Source organism: Pituophis catenifer, unplaced genomic scaffold, assembly GCF_029215685.1.
Source record: "Pituophis catenifer annectens isolate HBS135680 unplaced genomic scaffold, rPitCat1.0.hap2 SCAF_2, whole genome shotgun sequence".
NCBI lineage: Eukaryota > Metazoa > Chordata > Lepidosauria > Squamata > Colubridae > Pituophis > Pituophis catenifer.
In genome coordinates, this window is record NW_027256882.1 from 175,519,012 (window position 1) to 175,544,450 (window position 25,439).

At 42.2% G+C, this 25,439-nt stretch overlaps 2 protein-coding genes across 2 annotated transcripts in view; one reads left to right on the top strand and one right to left on the bottom strand.

Moving 5' to 3' along the window:
- BCAP31 (B cell receptor associated protein 31) overlaps positions 1–6,423 on the top strand; it is a 52,541-nt gene extending 46,118 nt beyond the window's left edge. The window contains exon 8 of the mRNA XM_070938151.1: positions 5,813–6,423. Coding sequence (XP_070794252.1) covers positions 5,813–5,851 — 39 coding nt within the window. The 3' untranslated portion in view covers positions 5,852–6,423. The remainder of the gene's footprint in view (positions 1–5,812) is intronic.
- A 15,691-nt stretch (positions 6,424–22,114) lies between these two features.
- Positions 22,115–25,439, bottom strand: part of SLC6A8 (solute carrier family 6 member 8) — a 30,559-nt gene continuing 27,234 nt past the window's right edge. The window contains exons 12-13 of the mRNA XM_070938152.1: positions 24,336–24,506; positions 22,115–22,489 (exon numbers count right to left, since the gene is read on the bottom strand). Of these exons, the coding sequence (XP_070794253.1) occupies positions 22,352–22,489; positions 24,336–24,506 (309 nt within the window). The 3' untranslated portion in view covers positions 22,115–22,351. The remainder of the gene's footprint in view (positions 22,490–24,335; positions 24,507–25,439) is intronic.

Here is a 25,439-nt window from a genome sequence, read left to right on the forward strand (position 1 = left end):
CGCTGGGTTGACGGAGCTGGAGTGTGCGATGGGATCTCATCCTGCCCTGCGGCTGCAACGAATCTCAAACACAAGGCTGCTGATTGTCAGCCCAGTGTTCCAACTTTATGAGACACTGCTCTCTGGCTCTCTTGCTACTGTATGGGCATAGTGATTTTTGTTAACTGGGGTTCTGCAGATACCATAGAGGACATAAAACGTGTATAGTTAGAGGTGATCATTTGTTGTTTGCCGCCTTAGTCTTAAGAGGAGTTCATTTTCAGGGCTATTTTTTCTCTCTAACCATAGGTTAGTCCTTTAGAAAATCATGATCCCAAAGACTGTATCATCAGAGTTTTTGTGAGCATAGTTAGTACTTTTATGCATTTTCTGTATAAATCCTCTTTGCAGATCTTTTTCGGCTGCTGTCTTGATTGTATCAGCTACAGCCACCTGTTATTATTTTCTTCCCTCCCTTGTAACTCCCAAAGCACATCTATTTTGGCTTCCAGATCTGAGTGTTGCTTTGCTTTGCCAGAAGCCTAAAAATAGTGCTGTATGTGGATACTCAAATGTCTTTGAAGACTGGCAACCCTGAGGAACATTGCTCTGCTTTTAATAACCTAGAGTGGCAAATATTCTTGGGATTCCAAGAGGCTCCCTCACCTAGGATATTGTTGGTTGTAGCCACAACTTACATTCTATTTAATGTTGTTCTCCGATAGTTGGTTCACACTTAATGCTGATATGTCTGCTGTAGTTGGTAATGATTACGTCTTTTGTGGAATTAGAAAGCCTTTGTGGATCATCCCAATAAGCCACAATGGCTTAGTATGAAACAGGTTGGTTTGTTCTAATACCAACTAATGGTGTTGGCTAGAGTAGAGCTCTCCCAACCTTGGCAACTTTAAGACTTGTGGACTTCAGCTTCAAAGCTGGCTGAGGAATTCTGGAAGATGAAGTCCACAAGTCTTAAAGTTGCCAAGGTTGGAGAGCCGTGGGCTAGAGGCACAAGGTTGGCTTTAGTCCTGGCAGAATTCCTTGGTTCATATCTAGGGGGTTCTGTTAGAAGCCTGTTGACTTGTGGTGGTGGAGAAGAGGGAGCTAAGAGTGGCAGGAAACTACATGTGACCTCACAGGGATTTCTTCTATAACAGCTGAATATCCTATGAAACATATACTCTCTTTTATTTACTTTCCTCTTCTTCATTGCCATTACACTTGAAACTGATTATGCTTTAGATACAGGGCATAGTGTCCTAGTTATCCCACAGTGTTTCAAAGCTTTGGAGAGTGACGGAAGAGTAGAGAGTTGGATTCTGGTTGGGTGGCTGTATGGTTCAAGATACTGCCTGAAATGCAATAGCTGGCTATTGCTGTCATATCTACTAACTTGGAAGAAATACCATAAACTATACAAGTGCCTAGAAATGAGGAGGAACTTTCTGACAATGAGAACAATCAACCAATGGAACAGTTTGCCTTCGGAAGTTGTGGGAGCTTCATCACTGGAGACTTTCAAGAAAAGATTGGACTGCCATTTGTCAGAAATGATGTAGGGCAGTGATGGCTAACCTTTTTGCCATCACGTGCCAGGAGAGGTGGGGTGGGGGAGGGTCGGGTGCACACGTGCCCACGCGCATGCGCGCGCAATCTCCCCCCCGCTCCTAGCACATGATGGCCTGGTAGGCTCGTTTTTCTTTCTTACCTGGTTCCAGATCCTCTCTATTTATCTGGGAAGGGCAAAAACAGCCTTTCTCACTCTCTCGGAGGCCCTCCAAAGGCCTGAAACAGCCCATTTCCCAACTCCCGGTGGGACAGGAAGTGACATTTTTTGCTGTCCCCAGCCTCCAGAGCCTCTCTAGGAGCCTCTCTAGGAGTCTCTGGAGGCTGGGGACAGCAAAAAACATCACTTCCTGTTCCACCGGGAGTTGGAAAATGGGCTGTTTCAGGCCTTTGGAGGGCCTCCGAGAGAGTGAGAAAGGCTGTTTTTGCCCTTCCCAGATAAATAGAGAGGATCTGGAACCAGGTAAGAAAGAAAAACGAGCCTTCCCCACTCCCCCCAGGCCCTCCAGAGGCAGGAAACAGTCTGTTTCCCTACTTCTGGTGGGTCCAGAAAGCCCGAAAATCAGCTGGCCAGCGCACGCATGTGCCCCAGAGCTGGGCTGGCGTGCCTACTAATATGGCTCTGCGTGCCACAGGTTCGCCATCACGGGTGTAGGGTCTCCTGCTTGAGTGGGAGGTTGGACTAGATGACCTATAAGGTCCCTTTCAACTCTGTTAATCTGGCCATTTGTTTGTTCAATTATTAAATTTATTTGCCACCCATCTCACAATGAAATTATTCTGGGCAGCTATGTACTTTAAACTAAAGGTTGTTCCTTCTTGCGGTCTCCAAGTTGCCTAGGAACACTCCCAGATAGAGCCTAGAAGTCTTCCTGCCCCTTTGTACAATGTAAACAAATCTCCTGTGGAGTAAGATGCAGTAGTCATAGGTGTCATGCTAATAAGACTGTCAGTTGAGAAGCGGAATTCAACGACAGCTGCTTTAGCCCTCTTGAGCCATTGCTGGGCTGAGCAAGTTATTGCATGGCTGAGCTTAACACTTGAGAAAAGTAGAGTTGCCTTAAGTATTTCTAGTCATCCAGCGAGTGTTTCTGTTGATCTAACCTTTCAGATTCATCAAAAGGACTGTTCAGGGAAAAAAATGCATATAATAGCATGCAAAAAGGGCTAATCTTAAAATCACAATCTCTAAGGTGAAAATTTGATCTGATTGAATTTGCTTGCAGGTGTGGCTGGTGAATAGTCTGCTTCACAAATATGATTTAATGACGGTGTGCTATTGTGGCACGTTATCAAAAGGACTCTTTTGCAGACTAGGTTGTTTCTAGACCAAATCCCATTTGTGACATGAATTTGATAGCAATTGGTCTACTTTCTCTCTCTTAGTCTTGGTCTCACACCACCATCTGAGGATAACACTGATCTATATGATAGAATAGAAGAATAGAATAGAATAGAATAGAATAGAATAGAATAGAATAGCATAGAATAGAGTAGAGTAGAGTAGAGTAGAGTAGAGTAGAGTAGAGTAGAGTAGAGTAGAGTAGAGTAGAGTAGAGTAGAATAGAATAGAAATCTATAAATGATATAAATGATACGTTTATTGTGAGTGCTTGAAGCATGGAGGCTGATTTTCAACATTGGGCTAGTGCTTGCTTCGGTTGCTTAGTAGTTATTTTGATTACATTAAACCTTTAAAATTTGTGGAGGTTTGGGGGATTTTTTAAAACTACAAAATAATGGCTACACATCTTCTGCACGAATAGCAGTTTCATCTAGTGGAGAACAGTATAAATCTTGGATCTCTCCCAATTGGAGTGTAATCCATTCTCCATTGGAATATACAGTAGCAACGGGTTTCTATGAATGTGACACCATTCCTGTTAAGCGTTGTGTGCAGGCTAATTAATTACATTCTGTAATAGGTATGTAAGTGATAGTAAACTGAGTAGTTTTGTCTAACTTTATAGTTCTGTTTAGTTTTTTCCTTTGGAGGTGATAAGAAACAGAAAGTATATATGATGCAGAAGCTGATCATCCACCTCATATTCTTCCCCAAATAAATATTACTCAGCCATTCCTCCATCATTTCTTTTGGTTTCATCACAAGTTGTAGTCATGACAGTCATAAGTTAAGGCACCCATGTGATTGGATCTCATTTTATGATTTTTTTTAATGAGGCTGTTATTTAGTGAATATGAGCGGTGTGGGGGCCTAGTGGTGAACACGCTCACCTACTACTTGGAAGGTTGAGAGTTCAATCCTAGGTAGTGGCAGATGTTAATCTCTCAAGGCACAAAGAGAAAATATCTGCTGTGAACTCCACATAGGTGTCAGGAAGGGCATCTGCTTAGTAAATGCTGAGCTCCATTCAATCGCCTTGACTCTACCCCAGATTAAGGGATTACAAGGTCATAAAAAGAAAAAAAATGTTTAGTGAATGTGCTGATAGTTAAGTGAATGTTGTGGTTGTTAAGTGAATCCATGTACAAGTAATTCTTTATTTACAACAGTTCGTTTAGTGACTGTTTGAATTTACAACGGCACTTTAAAAAGTTACTTATGACCATTTTTCACACTTATGACCATTGTAGCATCCCCATGGTCACGAGATTTACATTTTCAGTTGCTTGACAACTGACTTAAATTTATGACGGTTGAAGTGTCCCGGAGTTTTGTGATCCCCTTTTGCGACCTTCTGACAAACGAAGTCAATGGGGAAGCCAGATTAATTTAACAATTGTGTTACTAATTTAACAACTGCAGTCATTCACCTACCAAATGTGGCAAGAAAAGTCGTAAAATGGGGCAAAACTCACTTAACAAATTTCTCACTTAACAACATAAATTTTGGGCTTAATTGTGGTTGTAAGTTGAGGACTACCCGTATTCCTATGAGTGTTTTTTGGCCAGAAAAGGCCAGAAATAGGTAAAAATCGTGGTCACGTTAGTGCTTAACTCTGCAACCACCTGTAAAGGGCACTGGTTGCGAGACTGCAGAGGTGTGTGCAGCCATTGGAACTCCAGGACCAGGTCCTAAGTAACGTCTGGAGGATAAGTGACCAGTCATTAAGTGAGGACTATCTCTAGTTTCAAAGCTCTAAAGAACAGGAACAGATGGGATAAAAAACCGGCTTGTTCAAGAAGTTAACCTCTGTGCCTAGTAATGGGGTATTTGTTCACCCACGGCCCTGTTATTGAGTCATATATTTTTTTTTTGAACCGGCAAGTCTTGTCAGTGTTTGGCATTGCTGAGAAAGAAATGCTGATGGGAATATCCTGCAGCAGCACCACTTTCGTAAGTCATGTTTGCAGTAACTATTGTTAGGCACGTATGTCATGGAGACAAGCCAGAGTGATACACTTAGAATGATGTGCTCAAGAATGAACAACTCGTGATCTTGCAGCATACAAAGGACAATGACTTGAATGGAGCCCTTGCGTCATTGGCCAGCAGGGAGTCAATCTGTTGTGTATATTTCATGTTGCAGAGTTTTTTATGACTGGCCTATTGTCTGCTTTGAGATGACAGTGGGCTTGTATTTAGTTTCTAGGTGTACACTAACTACCTAGCTTGGTTGAGGAGTTCAGGGAACATTTTAAACACAAGTATATTTCCCCTGTCTTGATTCTGGAAAATGTATAACACGTGCCAAACTTCATGATGACTGTGGAATTCAGCTTTCTGACCAAGTTAAGTTGGTAACTCTTAATGCCTCTTTGGCTGCTTGGAAGTCTATAGAGTGGTGCTTGAGGTTGTCTCAAAAAACTGAAATAGAGGCTTGACTGGATTACTTGCGCCTCGGAGTCAGTCTGGTGAGTGGAGCACTGCAGTGCTTCCTCTTCCTTATTAAGAAAGATTGCAGAATAAACCATGCAAATTTTTTTTTTTAATTTGATTTATATGCCGCCCTTCTCCGGAGACTCAGGGCGGCTTACAGTGTGCTCAGCAATAGCCTTCATCCTTTTGTATATTTTATACAAAGTCAGCTTATTGCCCCCACAACTGGGTCCTCAATTTACCTACCTTAGAAAGGATGGAAGGCTGAGTCAACCTTGAGCCTTGGTGAGATTCGAACCTGCAGTAATTGCAGACAGCTGGTCTTAATAACCAGCTTAATAACAGGATGCCTTAGACCACTGTACTACCAAGGCTCAGCCCTTACACTTCTTGAGTGCTGACAATCTGCCTGTAAAATAGGAGAAAGGCCTTTCTTGTTCTAATCAATGTTTTGTCTGGGTTTTTTTTTCTTGTTTCCCCTTCAGGCAACTTTTGAAGGCCAAAAGGATAAGAAGGACGAATGATTCCTGTCTCGGTTGGATTGCCCAGTCTCCATCCTGTTCCTTCTTGTACATTTGTCTTTTTCTGGCGGTGGGACCTAACTGAACCCTTAGTTCTTATCCGCTCCTGCCCCTCTCCCAAACAACTCTCCCCTCCCCCCCCAGATGCTGCTATAGCTTTTGAGCAGACAGCGGGTCTTCATTGCGTCTGCTGGCAAGAGACAACTGATGCCTGTCACTGTATCCCTGGGAGACTCTCCAGGAGGTAGGGTCGGGTGGAGAAGGGGTGAGGGCAAAAGGAGAATCCATTGAGGCTGAGAGCCAGCAGCATGTCCTGGTGCTGTGCTGGGGAGGTTGCCTGGCTATTTCAGCATGCACTCTTAACAGGGCCTGCCTCTTTCAGCTACATTTGTTTTGCCACGCATTGGCCATTTCTCTGCACCATTCTAGGCTGAAGAGTCCATGTTGAGTTTGTGTGCCTGAATGGAAAGGGGGAAAGATTGGCCATATGTCCATACCCTCTCTTAATTTTTTTTTTTAATATGCGAAATAAAAGGTGACTGTACAAAGCTTCTTATTAAATCTTTGGAACAGTATTCTTGGTGTGTTCTGTGAAGGGAGAGGGGAGGGTTGAATTTCCACTCCCTAAAAAGTGTTTTACCTTGTGGGCCTGAAGGTATGTTTGGAGGAGAAAACTGTGGGGCCACTGGGTTCTTGGCCTGCCTGTTCCTGGCCAAACCCCAACCACCCCTGTTGACTGCCTTGGAGGTGGAAAGGGTCTGCCCTCCTCCTCCCCATCATATCCGCAGCCCTGGCCGCACTGTTTGTGTATTGTCATCTTTAACTCAACATCTGGGTCTTGTCCAAGTTACATTTATGGCTTCTTTCTTGGTCCTTTGGTACTTGGCTTTACAGCCATTAATTATGCCCTGGAGCCACAAGGGCTACTACTGTGTATAGTCTTTGGCTAGGCGCCCACCAAAGTGACAAGGTTGCCTGTAAGCGAAGAAAAGCAATTCAGTCCCAGACTAATAAGAGCAGAACTCTGGAAGTTCTGGCAACGGTGGAATAAAAAGGGGGAACTGGCAAAATTGGGGGGTGGGGGTGGGTGGGAATGGGGATAATTGCTGTTGAGGGATTTAACTAAGGCTATAATGGAAGGAGTTTGAGGGAGAGGAAAAATCCAAACTCTCTCAGGAATACACCTTCTCCCATAGAGGTGGGGTGGGAATTTAAGGCTTCTGAACATGGCATGAAAGACCTGTAGAACTCCTTTACACCAACAAAAAACAAGGTGTGCTGGGAGGGTGGTATAAAACTTCTGTTCCGCTTCCTGGCAAGTACTGAAACAAAGTACTGTTTGGCTCTTTCCCAGTAGTATTGCTTAAAGCAGTTTCTCAACCTTGGCAACTTTGAGGTGTGGACTTCAATTCCCAGAATTCCAAAGTTGAGAAATGCTGGCCTAGAGCAGATACATGGTACATGGGGCCACTTCCCCAGTCTCACTCTCTTCAGTTGGCCAATCTGGAAGGCATCAGAATCTATAGGATTTGTAAAAATTGAGAGCAACTCTCAGCTTGTTGAATTTGTGATCTAAATGTAAAAACATGATGGGCACAGACTTCTTATTGAAAGTTTGGAGCGTCTTTGGAAGCATTTCTCTAAGATGTTCTCCCAAGAAGTGACTCCATTTATATAACCCTACATTTTTTTTCTTTTTATAACCCTTTAATTCCTTTATTTGGGGTGGAATCAGGGCAACTGAATGGAACTGAGCGTTTACTGGCCAGATGATTTTCCTGATGTCTACCTGCAGTTCGCAGCAGAAATTTTCTCTTTGCATACTGAGAGAGAAACATTATATAACCCTACATAAATTATCTAATATAACAAGTATATTGTAAAAGGGAGCTGAACCGAGTCTCATTCTCTATCTGGTTCAGAAATTAAAAAAAAGAAAGAAATACCGGTAGGGTTAAGACTCAAGAAATAACTGATGTGTGAATGAAAGGGAAATGAAAAGCCTTTATAAGGCTTTATAAGGTCATGCTGCTAAAATTTAGTGGTTAATCCCTGAATAAAAGCAACATGCTTTTCCAAACACATGAAACAAAAGTAATAACACAGTAACATTTACTCTTCTACAGTTCCCAACAGTAAGGTTGAATATTCTACCTTTTCCTTGCCTAATGCTGTGCCCTCCAGGGACTTCTGCTGCTGAAGATAATAAAAGAAGACAACTTCCAAGGGCTACCAAAAAGTTGCCCGCTTAGATGAGTATGATGGCTCCACTGATTGCCCTGATGAATCAGAGTTTCCCTTCTGCATTTATGCAGGCAGGCAGGTTGAGGGCTTGAAGCCCAAAGTATAAGGAGATAAAATAACTAACTCCTGCAGGATGAATGATTTTATTTTTGTCCCATCCAATTCTGGAAGCTTTTATGATGAAGGGTCCTTGGTGCTCTCTGAGCTTTTGTGATGACTTTAAAAGTAATAATGAAGTTGCGTCTTTGAAAAACAAACCTCTCCTATAGAGTTTCTACTTCTACAGAGGTTCTAGAGCTATGATTCCCTAAGGGCCATTTATGTTTGGCATGCTTCATTCTGCAATATTTGAGACAGTATTTCAAAAATCAGTAGATTGGATGCATTTACTCATAGCAAATATGTAAGGCAACAGCTGTATTGCCTAGGGATTTGGAGGTATGTAGATCCTAATACATCTGGAGTTTCAGTAAGGCTAAAGTTAAGGATTAAGATATAAGAAGTCAAAGGGTTGCCCTTGACTTTAAGGGGGGGGGGAGTTGTACTTGATATTAGTTGATGTCTGAAACAAGTGACAGGTTTAGTTTGACTTCTTGTCTTCTTTAAAGGGATATTATTCTACCTTTATGTAGAAGTCGAGTATTAACCATGTTGACTTATAAGGGGGTGTGCTGGCATCTCCTAGACTTGATCTGAACTTATCTTGAGAGCAGCTGATCAGGATTCCTGAGTTGCTAGTCTTCATCCTCTTTGTTTTCTGTTGTCAAACATCAATCGCATGAGGGTTTCAGCAGAAGGGGAATTTTCCTACCTTTGCTGCATTTTCATAATACAAAGTGCGCCAAGGACACTGTTCCAATTCACCCTCCTGAAAACGCAGGGTTGGTTTAACGAATAACTTCTACTTGCAGGAGGTGGTAGCCCTAAGGCTGAGCACCGCATCACTGCAGGAGAGCTACCTAGACTTCCAAAGCATACAACTCCAGTGGAAAGTTTTAGAGAGACACTCTGCTTGTTCTGACTCTATCTGTGTGCAAGTTGATCTGTTTTTGCAGGCTCTGCCAGGTGATTTATCATGGCACAGGCAATAGCCCAGCCAGAAGTCACAAACCTTAAAAATCTCTTCCTGGCGAGGCAAGAGAGTATTCTCAATTGCATACTTGTTCTTTCTCCCCCTAAGAGGAGGATCCTGGCCTGCAGCCCTGGGAGCCAGGAGACTCTCTCCGCTTTTTCACACCGCAGGAGGTGTGTTTTCCCCTCTCTGAGAAATGGACGTATTAAGGAACATATTCAATGGGAGTGGATATTAAAAAAATAATCCTGTTTCTGTTTATCTTTGGCCCTTCCTGCCCTCAAAATACTGGTTTGCAATTATGGCTTCCGAGCTCTCTTCATTCTTTTCGTCTCCTCATTGGCACCTATAAGGGTGACCTTAGCCTGCCTCTTCCTCCACCCTCTTTGCTGCTCTCTCCATTTGTTCTGTAGTTACCTCTTCTCCCCTTACTGATTCACAAATATAAACCACGATGTTTAACGCAAAAACATGCCAAAGCACAAACTGATCAGTCCAGCTTCTTTGTCCCAATTTTAGAAATAGGAGGCAGGACTCCACATCTGCAACTCCTGGAAGGCCAGAAGATTCAACCCTACCTCATTGTGTGTTAAAGAGCTGGAGAAGCTGCCTTTCTGTTGGAACAGCTTGTACCTGGCACAAAGACTGCAAGGAGCAAAGGGGTTGGGGATCGATACCAGCCTGGGTCAGCAGCTGCAGGTCTCTTAGCGCTGGCAGCTCCCTGAGCCTTCAGCAAGAATATCTGCAGGCTTCTGTTGTGCTCTCCCTGGTTGGTAGGTTGTGGGTGACCTTGTGTGGTGACCCCAGGCATCAAACTGAAGAATGGCACAATGTGGAGCTGGGAGATGTAGTTTTTGGGGCATGGATGAAAGTTACAGAATTGGCTACCCCCTAGTAAACAATGAGAAAAATACGACCTTTATGGGAATCTTATGTTCAAACCTAAGACCGCGCTATGTTGGAGGGAAAAGGTAGAAGGTTTAAGATAGTCATCACAGCAGTAAGCAAAGCAGTGGACCCTCAGTTTCAATGTGCAGCTGATCGCTTTGCAAGAGGACAATGTAAGTCTGTTTAATATCATCTGGGCATATAATGATTTTAAAACAAAATGATGCAAACGCCATGCTAAAGATCCAAACCTGACCCACCTAAATCCCGCCTGACCAAGAAGCAAAAGCTATAGCACAATTTTAAAATGAAAAATTGAAAACCAGAAAAATGCAGGAGTTTAATGAACAAAAACAAGTTGGAGCACTGCAAGGAGGAGTGATTAGAATATGTTAGTGTCCTGACCAAGCTGGTAAAGGTTCCAACCTTGTAACAAACTCTAGAATTGAAACTTGCCATCTTCTAGGTCTTCAGCTAAGATGATGATGATGATTTATAAACCTGGCTAGACACAGAGCAAAAAAAAAATTCCCTAGGAAGTGCATGCAGAAATAGAGGAACACCATGACGCCAACTCGTTTCACAACTTGAAAATGAAGGATGCCCTGAAGTCAAGCCATTGAAGCTGAACCAAGACTTGTTGGGTAAAGGCGAATGAATCAAAGGGGAGAAACAAATGTTGGCAGTCCAAGAACTGTTCCAGATGTGGAAGTTTTGCTGGAAATCCAAAGTAGCCTCAGTTGTTTTCCACCTGTAATATTAGCGGGCTGTATGTCAGGGCTATTATTAGACTTGAATTTAGAGTCTTGCATAAACAGATTATGTTAGAGTTGGGAGGATAATTCTTAAATGGCTATGAAGTCACACTTCATGTGACATAAGCTCTGAGAACACACATTCTTCTTCATGCATGGATTTGCTGCTGCCTCATAACAGTTTTGGCAGTGTCTTGGATTTCTCTGAAGTTTTTTCCTCTCTTGCCTGATCTTGAGGAAAATGGGTGAAATAGGATCAAAACTAAACAAGAGATACTCTTACTAAACAAATGGAGTATCACTCTGAATGTTTCTGAGTCAAACATATTCCTTGGAAGCTGGAGTAAGGAAAGGAAGACTCTGGGATTGGTAGTTCCTTGGGTACTGGTGGATAAGTATTGATGCTTCTTGGAGACTCAAAATAACTGACATGGTGAACAAATTGTTACAGGATCTCCTTTCAAATATTTTTAAACATGCACCTTTTTTTTTAATGTAAGCATTCCACAAATCTTGTTTCTATTTCATAAAGAGATTTATATTCCTGTCCCCAAACCTCACTCCAAAACCAGAAATCTCTATAGAGTCTAGACTATCCTGTCCAAACATGATACTCGCAAATATCTTGGATTTCAACTCCATGGTCACAGATTGTGGAGGTTGACGTCCAGGACATCTGAAGCATCTTATAGAAGTCGGTCTGCCTTATATTTTGAACAGCTCAACCTCTGTGAATATTCCCTGATGGATGATGAGCGTTGGTTCTTCTAACCTGAAATTTCTGAGGTAAATGTAGGAGGAATGAACAAGAATTACCTAAGATGCAGCCCATGTAGAGTCACCAAAAGCCATTGTTTAATGTCTAACTTAATAATCAGCCTTCAACATTTATTATCTCTGTATTTATGGATAATATTTTTAAAATCCAAAGAAGTGCCTATCATATCTTAACAGTTTTACAACTTAATGATATGCCAAGTGACTTTTGCCCTTTGACAGTATCAATCCTTCTGAACTATACTTCATAGGCTGTTGCCAAGTGTTAGATAATTTTATCTCTTCACCATTTTATAAAGGACATTCATTTGCCATGCTAAGCTAAGGTGTTAGAAATGTTAGGGTTATAATGGAGAGGGTATTCAGTGCTGCTTTATAAAGAAATCTGGCTGGCTATGGCAACTCACATCTCCTGTTACAAAGAACTGGGAGAGAAAAGAAGCAACAAATCAAAGAATTGAAGGCAAAGAATTTTGCTTTGTCCCAAAAAAATGATCTAACATAAACATATTTCTTATATTTCACATCTAGATGGTGAATAAAATTACAGTAGTTGCAAAATACTCCATTTGATCCCCCTACGAAGGTGGAACGAAGCCATTAACCATTACTGTTAGACCTTTGGCTGCCTCTGGGTTTCAGTTTTAAGTAGCTAAAGTAGAAACTCTTCCATCATGTTACCCAAGCTGCTTTAGTCCCACCTGGTATCTTGACAAATGGTTGCCTGAGCTTTTGCCCCTTTTCTTTGAATATCATGCTTTCTCAACTAACAGCAGGGATGCTGCATCTTTTTACAAAAAAATTGTGGGTTCAGCTAATTGGAAATATGCTGCTCATAATGCAACATAGATGCATATAAGGATATCATGTGGCAGCTGCTTAGTGGATTTATCTTTTTTGCATATTATGTTCCAGGAAATATTTTTTCTATAAATATGTCTGTTTTTTTAGTGTTGCTATTATTGTTATTATATACTAATGGCTTGGAAATTGTCAGGTTGAAATGGATAGTAATAGTATGCATTAAAAACATTCAGGTTGATACCTCATAATATACCAAAACATTTAAAATGAATATAACTGAAACAAGAAGCAAAACCAGATGCCCATAATAGTCTGTACCATTACATTCTTGACCAGTTGAACTTTCCAGATGATCTTCAAGGGCAGCCTCATGTAGAGTGCATTACAGTTGCTGAGTTGTGAAGTAACCAGGGCATGAGTGACCAAAAGGCTGCCTGATCCAGAAAAAGTGTGCACCATAATAAGCTCGAATGGGAAATTCAACCCCATCCAATGTCAAAGATGGAATATCCCCAGAACCAGGCTGTCCCAAAACTCCCAAAACCCACTCAATCTTGGTAGGATAGATGGGATTCCTTCCTAGCCAGGCCCGCATAGCCTCTAGGCACTAGGACAGTCTCACTTGACCCGCTAGCTAAAGAACAAAAATTTGGTTGTTATCATGGTGGATTAGCTTTTACATACACTGTTTTGTCATTCACCTTCAATGGCATCTCCTTTCCACCCCACCTTTGGAGCAGAGATGTTTCAAGATGGGACCCCTAGAATCGGGCAAATGCACTGTTTGCCATTTATGCTGCAGAGCTTTTATTATGTAGAAAATGGACTCTGATTACTCAAACAAAAATATGAGTCACCCTGGATGGTGTTGAATGGCTCTCAAAACATTAATTGTTCCAAATTTTAAAATGCCTTGTTGTATAAATATGATTAGTTACTTAGGCTTGCCATCAAATAAAAACACTGGCTTTTTCATTTTGTGCTTTATATTCTGAGTACCAAGGTATGCCAAAGTTTAAAAGAGAAAGAAATCAAAACTCTCAAAGCTCCATCTAAGCAGAACATCCTCCGTGGCCTCCAAAAATCACATCATATTGAGTGCTGCCTTCAAAATATAAGTGAAAAATAAGAATCTTTGATTCTTGAATCTTTGATAGTTTATGGGAAATGAAATTGTATCTACCCTGATGTTGCTGAACTGCAAATCTCAATGTTGCTCACCAGCAGCTGCCGAAGTTGAAGATCAGCATTCATCTATAGTTTGTTAGATGCTGGGAGAGGGCATAGTGGTTGACTGGAAGTTGAACAGTCCTGTTGCGGGCTGAGGATACTGGTTTCCCCAGCATCACTGTAGGTTGCATAACTGAATATTTAAAGGAGGTCCCTATAGTATTTCAGGTTTGAAGATCTTACTATTATAAGGTTGCCATTTCTTGTCTTTTGTCCTTTCTTCTGCCTCCCTGAGCCACCTGCGACAAAATTCCCCAATGCAGCATTTGGCGTTTGACAATGGAGTACTATTGCAACTTAATAAAACAAAGGACAGTGGCAATCTTGTATCTTGGCAGGTTCAAGGAACTGATCTCTTGCTTTTCCTGAGCCTGACTTTTCTTTCAACCAGGCTTTCTTGGATCTCTGTCAGCTGTAGTTAAGCTATCAATCTTGGCAAAGGAGAAGAGGCAGGAACACGGACAAGCCACTGGCAGCTGAAGCTTGCTCTGTTCCCAGCTTGAAATCACCTTCTGGTCCTGCCCTCTCTCTGACTCCCCTGAGCAATGGTTAGAAACTTCCCAAACTGGCTTGTAGAATTTACAAACCATGGCAGTGACACAGGACAATGAGACCTTGCTATAAAATACTTTATAGTATTTATATTTTATTCAGTTTGCTTCCCAGGTTTTTTATAATTTTATAATTGTCATTTTCAATTGTGGTCGAAGATCAAAGCCATCTTTTTATAAATTTGGTCAGTCCCATCCTATCCTAGCATTAAGCCACACAGATAATGAGATGGGGGCATTAAATAAATAAATAATAAACAAACAAAGAGTTTAGTTGTCTACATAGCTAGTAATTCCAAGGATGTGGCTTGGTAGAGACTGATGGTTTGTCACTAGCCAGGTTTGTCTAGAAAGTTTTATCTTCTCTGACATTTGGGGATGTTTTATCTTCCTTGAGGTTCTGCTAAATTCTGAAGTGAAAACCAAGGTAGTTTTGTCTGGCTTTGCAGGGCACTGACCTATATATATTTGCTCTAGGGAGATGTTTGGGCCGCAGCAAAAAAAAATTCCACATATTCACACATACTGTGCACATATACACGTGCACATTGTTCCGCTCCTTAGTTCTATTTCTTCTCAAGGAGGGCACCAATCCATGAGGACCTGCTCTGACACTCTGTGCCTTTGTTTGCAGAACAGACTAAGCCATTCAGAACTAGAACTGACCTGATCTCTGTTTGCTTTTTCTCACTCCATGCTGAGCCATAAATTTAACTCCACTGGCTGAAGTCAGTGAGCCACCAGCTAGTCAGCTTCCTTTTGTGCAAAGCCATCCGATTTTACTAATTTTGCACCAGCTCCCACCAAGCAGGCCATTTGGTAAGCCCCAATACCCCTCTGAAAGAAATGCCAGCATTCAGATTTTTATGTAGGAGCAAAAATGCCAGTCCTGCGGCTTATATATGTTATCCATGTAATAAGACCATCCAGTTTCTAAAGTAAATGGATCTGATATTATCTATTTGTAACAATAATCAATCATGCTGTGGAATGATCCTCCTATGTTGGTTATTTGTATATAGGTAGGTCGCAATTAGTGCAAGTTCAAATAATATATTGGATTTAGTGCAAATTGTAAATTAATTTCCATGTGTTATTTAATGTGATCCCATATTCAGTTAACACGAGGCTAGTGTGTGTGCAATTGAAGAAAGGCCTGGAGACTAAAACATACGAAGAACGGTTGCAGGATTTGGGTTTGGCTAGTCTAGAGAAAGGAAGACCTAGCAATATTCCAATATTTGAGGGACTGCCACAAAGAAGAAGGGGTCAAATTATTCTCCAAAGCATCAGAGGGCAGGACAAGAAACAATGATTGGAAACTAATCAAGGAGAGAAGCAGCCTGGAATTAAGGAGAAACTTCTTAACAGTGAGAACAATTAAATCAGTGGAACAGCTTGCCTTCAGAAATGGTAAGTGCTTCATCACTGGAGTTTTTTAAGAAGAGACTGGACAGCCACTTGTCTGAAATGGTACAGGGTCTCCTGCTTGAGCAGATGGCTGGACTAGAAGACCTCCAAAGTCTTCCAGATTCTATTCTATTCTATTCTATTCTATTCTATTCTATTCTATTCTATTCTATTCTATTCATATTCTATTCTAGGTCTAAGATGCTGCTAATCTTCGTGTGTGCAAAATGGAGAAAAGAAATATTTCATCAGAAGAAAATACTACAGGTTTAAAATAGAAGCCATTATTACATTAGAGCAAAAATTTGATGTTACGGAATGACATGAATGTGGTCATGGCAACACAAGAATAGGACTGTAGATGTAGATGTAGGACTGCCTGAGTCTATGGTAGATTTTTTGTTTTGTTTTTGTTTTGTCTCTGTGACTTTGTTAACCATACATTTATATTATTTTTTTATCCTTCCTGTAATATTTAATAAAGAAAATATGTTTAAAAAATTTCATTGTCTATTTCTGTTAAGCTGGAACCAATTGCCCTATTTTCCTTAGAAATATCACTTAAAATAGCTTTAATTAGAATAATGCAACCTTTTCACGGGATTCATTAACCACACCGAGACCTACTTGTATTCCAGAGATGATTCTTTGGGGGAAATGTTTCTTTTCTTATCCTGACAGGTACTTAATTTTTGGGAACCTTGCTTTGGGAATAGATGGCAGGACTGTTTTACTGACTTTGCAGAGAAAAGAGCAAATTTCTCTCAGCTGATCTCTAAGATAGACTACTTCTCCACCCTGAGCTTAAGATCCCCTTCTCTCTGCATTAGTATCTGGCTGCATCTCTCAGAAACAGAGGCAGGTAAAGTGGGTGTAGCTGAAGGTTGTACCTCTACCCTCAGTTGTGTGTTTTCTGTCTGTTACTTTTAAGAGCCAAAGAAAGAGGGCACCGACTGTCAAGACAATTTCAAGGTGTTTTTAGCGAAAGCTACTTCTTGAATAGAATATTAATTATGAAAAATATAAAAGTGAGTTCATGACGTATAGCAGGAGCCTTGAAATCTGCAGGTCAGTAGTGAAAACGGCTACTTCTCACGATAGCCTGATTTCACCATGGAAACCATGATGCAATTTTAGTTGTATAATATTTGGTGTAAGAGTTGAGGTGGTTTTGCAACGGGGTCCTTCGCTCAGCTGGGTTGCTGGTGAAGCACCACATGTAATGAAATGTTTATAGTTTGCAACTGCAAAAGAAATCTCAGTTGTTTCCTGTCATTGTCAGGTAAGTCGCAATGGTGAACAAATATTTGGAAGTTATTACTTCTGTGACAATTGTCAATCCACAAGCAGAAGCAGGAAAACACGGACCTCCCATGCCTACCGCATAGAAAGCTTGTGAAACCTAAAGATATTCACGGCACCTGAAGTTAGTCACATCTTCACTTTCTCAATAATATGCGGGTTTCATTTTCAAGACTTCCAGGATCCTTCCAGGAAATGTGATGGGTGTGGATCTGGGCCTGCCCATCTTTGCACATGTTCAATTTCGTAATTGATGAACTATTGCTTTAGAACCGTGTTTTTCAACCTTGATGATTTAAGGTATGTGGACTGCAACTCCCAGAATTCCCCAGCCAGCCTGTGTTGCCAAGCTTGGGAGGAAGAGAATCCAAATGGCCCTTCCTCCTGCCCTTCCCCCAGCCCAGCCACGCATCATAAACAAAGACACATTCATCTGGGTGGAAGGTCAAGGTGGCTCCTTTTATTGCTATGTTCCATGATAGAGCGAGCGAGCGTACCCACACACACACACACTTACATACTGTACACGAAAGTAATTACAGACAATATATAACCCGCAGTTGATTACAGAGGAATGGGATTTGAAGACGTTTTGCAATATACCTGGCACTGAGCTAATACTGGCAATTGGGATTAAAGCTGCAATGTTGGAAGACCGGGACACAAGGTGTGTATGTATGTGTGCATGCATGTGTGTGCCCTGATGTGTGTGTGTGTGATGAATGTAATCTCCCAGAGCATAGTAGGCCTTGAGCAGAGGCTGATGATTGCCATTTCTCCCTCCATTTGCAAAATGGAAAACAGAGTGTAGCATTTGCACGGGCTGGGAGTGTTTGAATGGCAGCAGCTGAAGGTCTGGAAATTCTTTGCTTTGGACTAGACTATGGGGCAGGTTTCACACTTTTGCACACGGATGCTGGTAGAAGTGGTCAGAAATCTCCAGGTTACATTTTATTTTACTCCTGGAACTAATATTTCTTGAGTGTCTTTCATCGGAATGTTCTATGCTGTTTCATTTCTTCTATCCAAATTTAAGATTCGACAATAATGGATTCTTGGTTACATTTTCCAGCCCTGGCTGGCAAATTAATACGAGGAAGATAAAAAGGGTGCAAAAATGTGTACCAAGATGGATCTGTGTCAGAACAGCAGGCAGGAATTTCCTCAGCAAAGGCAACAAACAAAAGACTATTGAGATCACTGACCGAGACCTGCAAATTCTTTGTCAATTGTTATTTAAAGAAGGCAACTAAGGGTATCATCTCATTGGGGTTTATTTTGCTCTGGGACAAAACCTTCTTGGCCTTATTTTGGCAAACTCTTATCAGTAGCCAATGGCCTTGGATAAACCAATTGAAATCTTGCTGGCTTTCAGCTCTCTTATCAGTATCGTAACCTAGGACACCATTCTGGTTTGTGGCTTATGTGTTTGGGATGAGACGTGGGGACTGACTGCCTCAGAGGGTGAGAAGGCTTGGCAGTGCTACTTGGGGAGGCAAACGTGGGGAAGAAACGAGGGAGGAGGAAAGGGCTGGTCAGAGATGTGAACAACCTAGTGAAAAATCTGAGCCCTACAATCTAGGACCTCACTGCTAACTCAGCTGGATGGAGAGATGATAAATGAAGCAGGAAAATGTGGGGGTGATGGTGGGGGAAGCCTGCAATGAAGGCAAAGCTTTCTGGGCAGGCACAGGTCAAAATCATCCATTAGCAGCATCCATTGCTTCCTCCTCCTGTTTCCCATCCTCCTTTCCTAGAAAGTCCTAGTCACCGTGTAGGCAGTAAAGGCATTAGAAAGGGCAAAGATTTGTGAACGGCTGCACTTGGCAATCTCTGCCATCGAGCTGACACATCTACAATGGGAATAGAGTCTATGGAGCAGAAATATCCAAGGAAGCAGTTAAGGTGTGAACAGCTGGGCTTGGACACTGATTATTATTATTTCTGTCGAGACAACATGGCCTCCTCACCTTGTGGACATTTTGTGGGTTTTCCTATCATTTCTTTCCTGCAGAGCCCCTTCATTCATTAATATTTTTTTTAGCATAATGTGCCTGGTTGTGGTCATCAATATTTTGAAAAGGTTTTTGGTGTGTTTAAGGGTGAAGGCAAATTCTCGAAAAAAGATGGCAAAGAAGACAGTAGCTCTTGTGTGCAAAAGGATGAAAGATGGTCTTTGTTACTGAGTGAGTGGCAACAAGCAGGAGGAATAGTCCTGCAAAGGTTAACTTCAGGGAGGGATGTGAAGCTGTGGCTGAAAACAACACGCTTTCTAAAGGGGATTTTAGTTACTGTGTTCTGCATTAATAGGAAATGGAAGAAAAACATACTGAAAGATGGCCTTTCAGTCTTAATACTGAGTCACAAATTTATTTTTGCTTACAAGGTAGTGCAGTTCTCAAAACGACACCTATATGGAGATCTTGGTAATAGCACGCTATATTTAAATTGAAAAAATTGAAAGAGTCAGTGATCTGTTGGAGGCAGCTGGAAGAAATGTGGGCAAGAACTGCATTGAAAATGCCCATTTTCCTGAAGGGATAAATTGAGGAAGAATTCAGTTGGAACAGACATGTTAAATGCATTAGCTGCATAGAACCAAAAATGATCAAAGAAGCATAAAAACCTCTACAATGCATTTTTTTAAACAAAGAAAACAATGTGAAAGAAACACATGCAGCTCGCTTGCAGATTGTCATATTTAACAACTGCACGTGGATGCACTAAACTCTGAACCAAGCATTATGAAAAATAGGTTTGTTTATTAGATGTGATGCTGTATCGGCATCTTGCATAGTGTTTCTGACTTGCAAATAAACATAATTAATTTAAGGAGTTCTGCTGAATTTGATCTGGTATCCATGCAACCCAAGCATTTTGTTTGTAATGGCAACTAGCTCGGAAGCTTTCAAGGGACTCACAAATCAAGCGTGAGAATCTCCCCCCATAGGTTTCCACAGCAGCTGAAGGTACACAATAATTGACTATGGAGGCTCTATTTAGCTTTTCAGGCAGTTATCATGCCTAGCTTGGTGATTTGACAGTTGTTCTGTGAAGCAGCAGTTAAACACATCAGAAGCCTTAAAACTGATCTTACCAGAAAACAGTATTAGGTACAGACAATACAAACTACATGCAGCCGATGAAATGAATCCCACACTTCTTAGTTAATGCAGATCAGTTCAACCCTCCCTGCCAGATCTTGTTCATTTTTCCCAAATCGCTGCTTATTTGTTACATGATCATCCTACATACTAATCCTAAAATTTCAAAAACATCCAATTCCCTATTTCATGAGGTTGGATTGTTATTTTAAACAAATATAGACAAAATATTTATAACTTTTGTCACAAAATAAACTTCTGTAATTTCTTTTCTTATTCACCCTTTTTTTGTACAATCTGCAGAAATATAAGAAAATTAAATATTTCTATTTCTTGTATAAGTGCTTCTTTTTAAAAATAGACAAGTATGAAGCTCTCTACGACAGTTAAGATTCGGTTTCTCTTGGATATTTAGATATGCGAATAAATGTATATTTACACAACACACTTTTTCTTTCTTAGAAAATGTGCAAATAAAAAAACTAGTGAAGATTTATTGGGAGTTGCATAAAGCATTATAGCAGCCTTCCTGAATTTGGTGCTTTCAAGAAAGAGGCTATTCCCAGCCAGCACAATTGTTGATTGTACTGGCTAAGAAACCTGGGTGATGTCCATCACATCTGTCAAAGGGCACCAGTTGGCAAAGGATGGCATAAAGCAATGTTTTCAAACTTGGCAACCTTAAGAGGTGTCGACTTCAACTCCCAGAATTCCACAGGCAGCATGGGTCACAGTCACCTCCTAAAATGGCCAAATTTGAAAAACACTGGCATAGAGGGGCACCAATGATTTGATGCCAAATAAAGGTGGGGGATCTGTGGCCTTTCAAATGTTCTTAGACTTCAAATTCCATCGGTTTCACAATATACGGCCAAGGATGATGGGAACTGTAGTCTAATAACACCTGCATATCCACGGCTGTTCTGCTCTTGACATGGAAGCAGACTTTGGCAAGATTTATTCAGGCAGCCCGGGGGGTGGAGGGTGGGAGGTTTGGATTCTAATTCTGGCTACAAATCCTACAGAACCCCTGGACTCTTTCCCTAATGTGTTTATGAAGAATTATCATGTGCCTTCTCTCCCCAATGCTCCCAACCCAGAAGGTAATTCCTGCAAATTGCAGGTGCCAGGCAGAAAGCACTGCTGCACCATTTCGCAAAGTAGGTTTTAATGCTTTTGGAAGCCATGGGTTGATGAGGCAGTTCAATGACAACACAGGAGGCACTTGAAACATCGGAACCAAATAGTGTTGTCCATCTCGGTGGGGAGGTGGGGGAGAGAATCTGTAAAATGCAAGACATGCCAGGAAAGGGCTATGTTTTCTCCAGGAGCAGGGCCTGCTCCTGGAGATCCCCTCTCCTGTATTCTCATTTTGGGCAAATTTGTAATACTATGAAACTCGTTAATACTGTGAAACTCATCGTGTCGTCTTAATACGAAGGGTTCCCGTGATTCAAGTTATTTGGTTGGTTTGACCCCTAGTTTGGCGAGGGTTGGGTTGGGGAGAGAAAGGCTTTTAGTGTGCCCATTATTAATAAAGACAGGCCAAGAGGGCTGCCATTTTGGCATGAGGGGAGCGTCACCCTCCTGGATCTGGGGAGAGGGCAGGAAAAACGAGAGACGCTGCTTTAGTGTAAGAGGGACAAAACTGAGAATAAAGTCCCCAATGCTAATTGCAGTTGCTCTTTATGTCTCCCTGCTGACTGTGGCAGTAGGCACCCAGGGACCTGGGTTCTCAGCAGCTCCCTTTTGAAGCTTTCCTGCTTCTGCTAAGTGCCAGACTCTGCTTCCTTGACAAAACCAGAGACAGGGGCCAGATATACAGCCCTCTCTAACCTGATCAACCCTCCTCTCCCCACCTAAGCAAGGAATAAAAGTGCAGTGCTCTGGATCCCAAAGCAGTCATCCACTGAATGGGAAGGAATCTGTGTTCCATGCATTTGGCTAAAGATATATATATATATATATCTGGTTGTGTGTGTGTGTGTATATATATATATATATTTATAATGTATATAGAAATTTAAAATATTTCATCTTTTAAAAAATAACTTTTGTTTTAAAAAAATGTAAATCTAAGGCTCTCTTCCCCGCCCCACTTCCCTCCCCCCCACCCCTATGGCCTTTAGTACTCCAACCTTCTGATCAAAGATCGGAGGGAACTCGTTAAATCACCTCTCAGCCATTCTGGTGCTTGAGAGGAAAAGGTGGAGATGTGTGAAGAATCCCTAATACCTCTTCCTCACAGGTAGGGAGCACTCCCCCCCCCAACTTCACAGATGGAATCCTTTCCCCGCCTCCTCCATTGGCAGCCCAAGGCAGAGTGGCACGGAGACAGGGCCTCTCTTGCAGTGGGGGAGCGTTGGTCACATGACACTCTCCAAGATGACAACTTTGGCACCCCCATCCAGGACAGGGGAGAGGGTGGTCAAAGCATCTGTTTCGGGCACCTTGTATTCTAGATGATGCAAACCCCAGACTGGCTGGGTGAGATGGCGCCAGCGCTGCGAAGAAGCAGAGGAAGAGAGGTGGGGATCAGACCAAACTTCAGAAATTATACCTTTTTGCCTCCGCCTCTATTTTGCTTTCACCTCCTCCCGGCATCCCACATACGAGACCCACATCCTTGGGATTCATTCATATCAACCCCACATTCTCTCTCTCTTTTTCAAACATAAAGGTAAAGGTTCCCCTCGCACATTCAGTATGTGCTAGTCGTTCCCGACTCTAGGGGGTGGTGCTCATCTCCGTTTCAAAGCTGAAGAGCCAGTGCTGTCCGAAGACGTCTCCGTGGTCATGTGGCTGGCATGACTAAACGCCAAAGGGGCATGGGACACTGCCTTCCCTGTTACCTTCCCACCAAAGGTGGTCCCTATTTTTCTACTTGCATTTTTTACGTGCTTTCAAACTTGGCAGAAGCTGGGACAAGTAACGGGAGCTCACACCGTTACGCGGCACTAGGGATTCGAACGGCTGAACTGCCCTTTTGATCGACAAGCTCAGTGTCTTAGCCACTGAGCCACCGCGTCCCTCTTTTCAAACATACTCAAGGATTAATATTTTCAGCTATATTGCTGATATCTTTTTATGTTTCATGCCTTCCCCCATGTAGTAGACCATTATTATTTTTTTTAAATGCACTATTGACAAATTTCTGGCAAGGCAATCCTACTCATCTTCTCAGAACCTGTGATGGCTCCAAATCCCTGCCAAGATCACATGGTCAGGAGGGAAAGGACAGCACCCAGCCTGTTGTAGGGGGTGACAGAAGGGTCTCTCATTTCTTCCCATAGAAAGAAGTGACAGGAAAAGCATTCTTGTCAACTAAGAGATTTTCCACCCTGTCAAGAATGGGATGGATGACAGTATTGGACTCTTCCTCCAGATCACTTCCTTCCTTTTCCTCAGTCCTGGGACAGGCAATTTTGTGAGGGAAAGGGAAAGCGTAAGCAATATTTCAGAAGGGTAGAAATGTCCCTCACCCCACCCCACAATAGTTCTGTCCATAAAACAAGTACAGGTAGTCCTTGACTTACAACCATTCATTTAGTGACCAAGGTTAAAACAACACTGAAAAAAGTGATTTATGATAGGTTTTCACTTATGACCGTTGCAGCATCCCCATGGCCACTGGATCAAAATTCATGTGCTTGGCGACTGTCATGTATTTATGACACTTACCCTGTCTTTAGGTTCATTATAATCTTCCCAGTCAGCTTCCAACAAGCCAAGTCAATGGAGAAAGCCAAATTTGCTTAATAACCGCATGATTCACTTAATAATTTCAGTGATTCACTTTTTGTGGCAAAAATGGTCATAAAATGAGGCACAACTCAACAACTGCCTCATGTAGCAACAGAAATTTTGAGCTCAGTTGTGGTTGTAAGTTGAGGACTAGCTGTAAAAAATGGCCTGGAAGGCTCTCACACCAAGGAACAGAACACCAGCAGCCCAACCAACAACTGCAACAGCCAAAGAGTGTCTGGACATGAGGATCTACGGCCAAAGGAGAGAAGAGGTGGCTTGTTACCTAGCTTCCTTGGGCAAATGCTAGTGTAGGCATTGCAATGCATGCTACATTCTCAGCTCTGGCAGGTGGGAATGCCAAGGCTTAGGGTCCTAGGTGGGGTTTCAGCACATGCCTACAATTTTGATGTTCCTAACGCTCCCGTCCATATGTTTGGTGCAGATGAAGGCCAGAGGGTGGCAGTAGCAAACTCTGCTTCCTGCTATCGTTTCCTGGAAGACCCTTTGAACTGGAAAGGGTTTCCCCCAGCCATGCATAGAGTTTCAGCCCCAGCACCTGCAACCCACCCTTTCGTTCTTGTAATGTGGGAGAGAGAGCCTCACCTCAGCCAGCGTTCCCTTGGCACGGATGAATTTGTAGAGAGCAAAAAGAGGGACACACAACATGGAAGATAGTGCAAAGCCCCAGCCAATGGCTTCTCCCCACCAGGGGTAAACGTAGGAGTTGTTGTAGATCAATGGCTTGTAGTAGGCAATGTTGAACAAAAAGATACCCTGGAAATGAGTTACCAATGGGTTAAAATATGCCAGTTCTTCCTCTTCCCAGTTTGTAGCCCTACAGCAGTTGATACCCTTCTAATGCGTCCCAGATATGACAAAATTACTTATACTTGCTTAACCTCATTTTTTTTTTTTGTGCTTCTTTTGAAGAGCCTCTCTCTTTGGTCCTTTTTTGGACATCTTAAGCATTCTCAGAGGAACAATATCTCTACAGCTGTCTTCCCCCAACCTTGTGCCCTCTAACCGAGCTGAACTCCAATCCCCAGAACTCCTAGTAAGCCGGTCAATAGTCACACTGTTTGACTTCTTTATTTTGCAGGCAGCGCTGCCTGCCGTCATCCCAGCTATCTCTACCTCAGCAGCTGCTTTTGACAGCAGCAGCATCTTTTGGAAATGAGGGAGGAACAGGATGCTGGCAGATGCTCTCTGGAGAGGCTAGTAGTTTATGCGTGCTGGCATTTTGAATGAGAGTGCATCTGGGATATGTAGGCCCACTTTTGATACTCTGGGGAAAGCAATGGGCCTTATGCCTGATTTGCAGGGCAGCTTTGCAGGCTGAGTAAGCACTGGGCTGGGATACCAATGCTGCCATTCCTTCTGAATGGTTCTGAAAAAGCAAATTTTCACATCGGTGGGAGGTGGAAACATTAGTCAAAGTGGCCTAGGGGCACCATATACCGTTGAGCTGGCACAGCTGGTTTGATTACTATTTTTTTTTTAAGGGAGAGAAAGAGCCCCAACAGCTTTTTAGCTTTAAAGGGGCATGAACGTGGTCATTAAAGAAAGGCCATGTAAAGGAATTTAGAGTGATCTTGGGAAAGAAATCAGAGAGTCATTAAGGGGAAAGAAAGGAATGATTAATTAAAGGGGGTGAGGTGGAGGTTTGGAGAAGAGTTTACACATTCCTCAGTGGCTAAGACACATTCC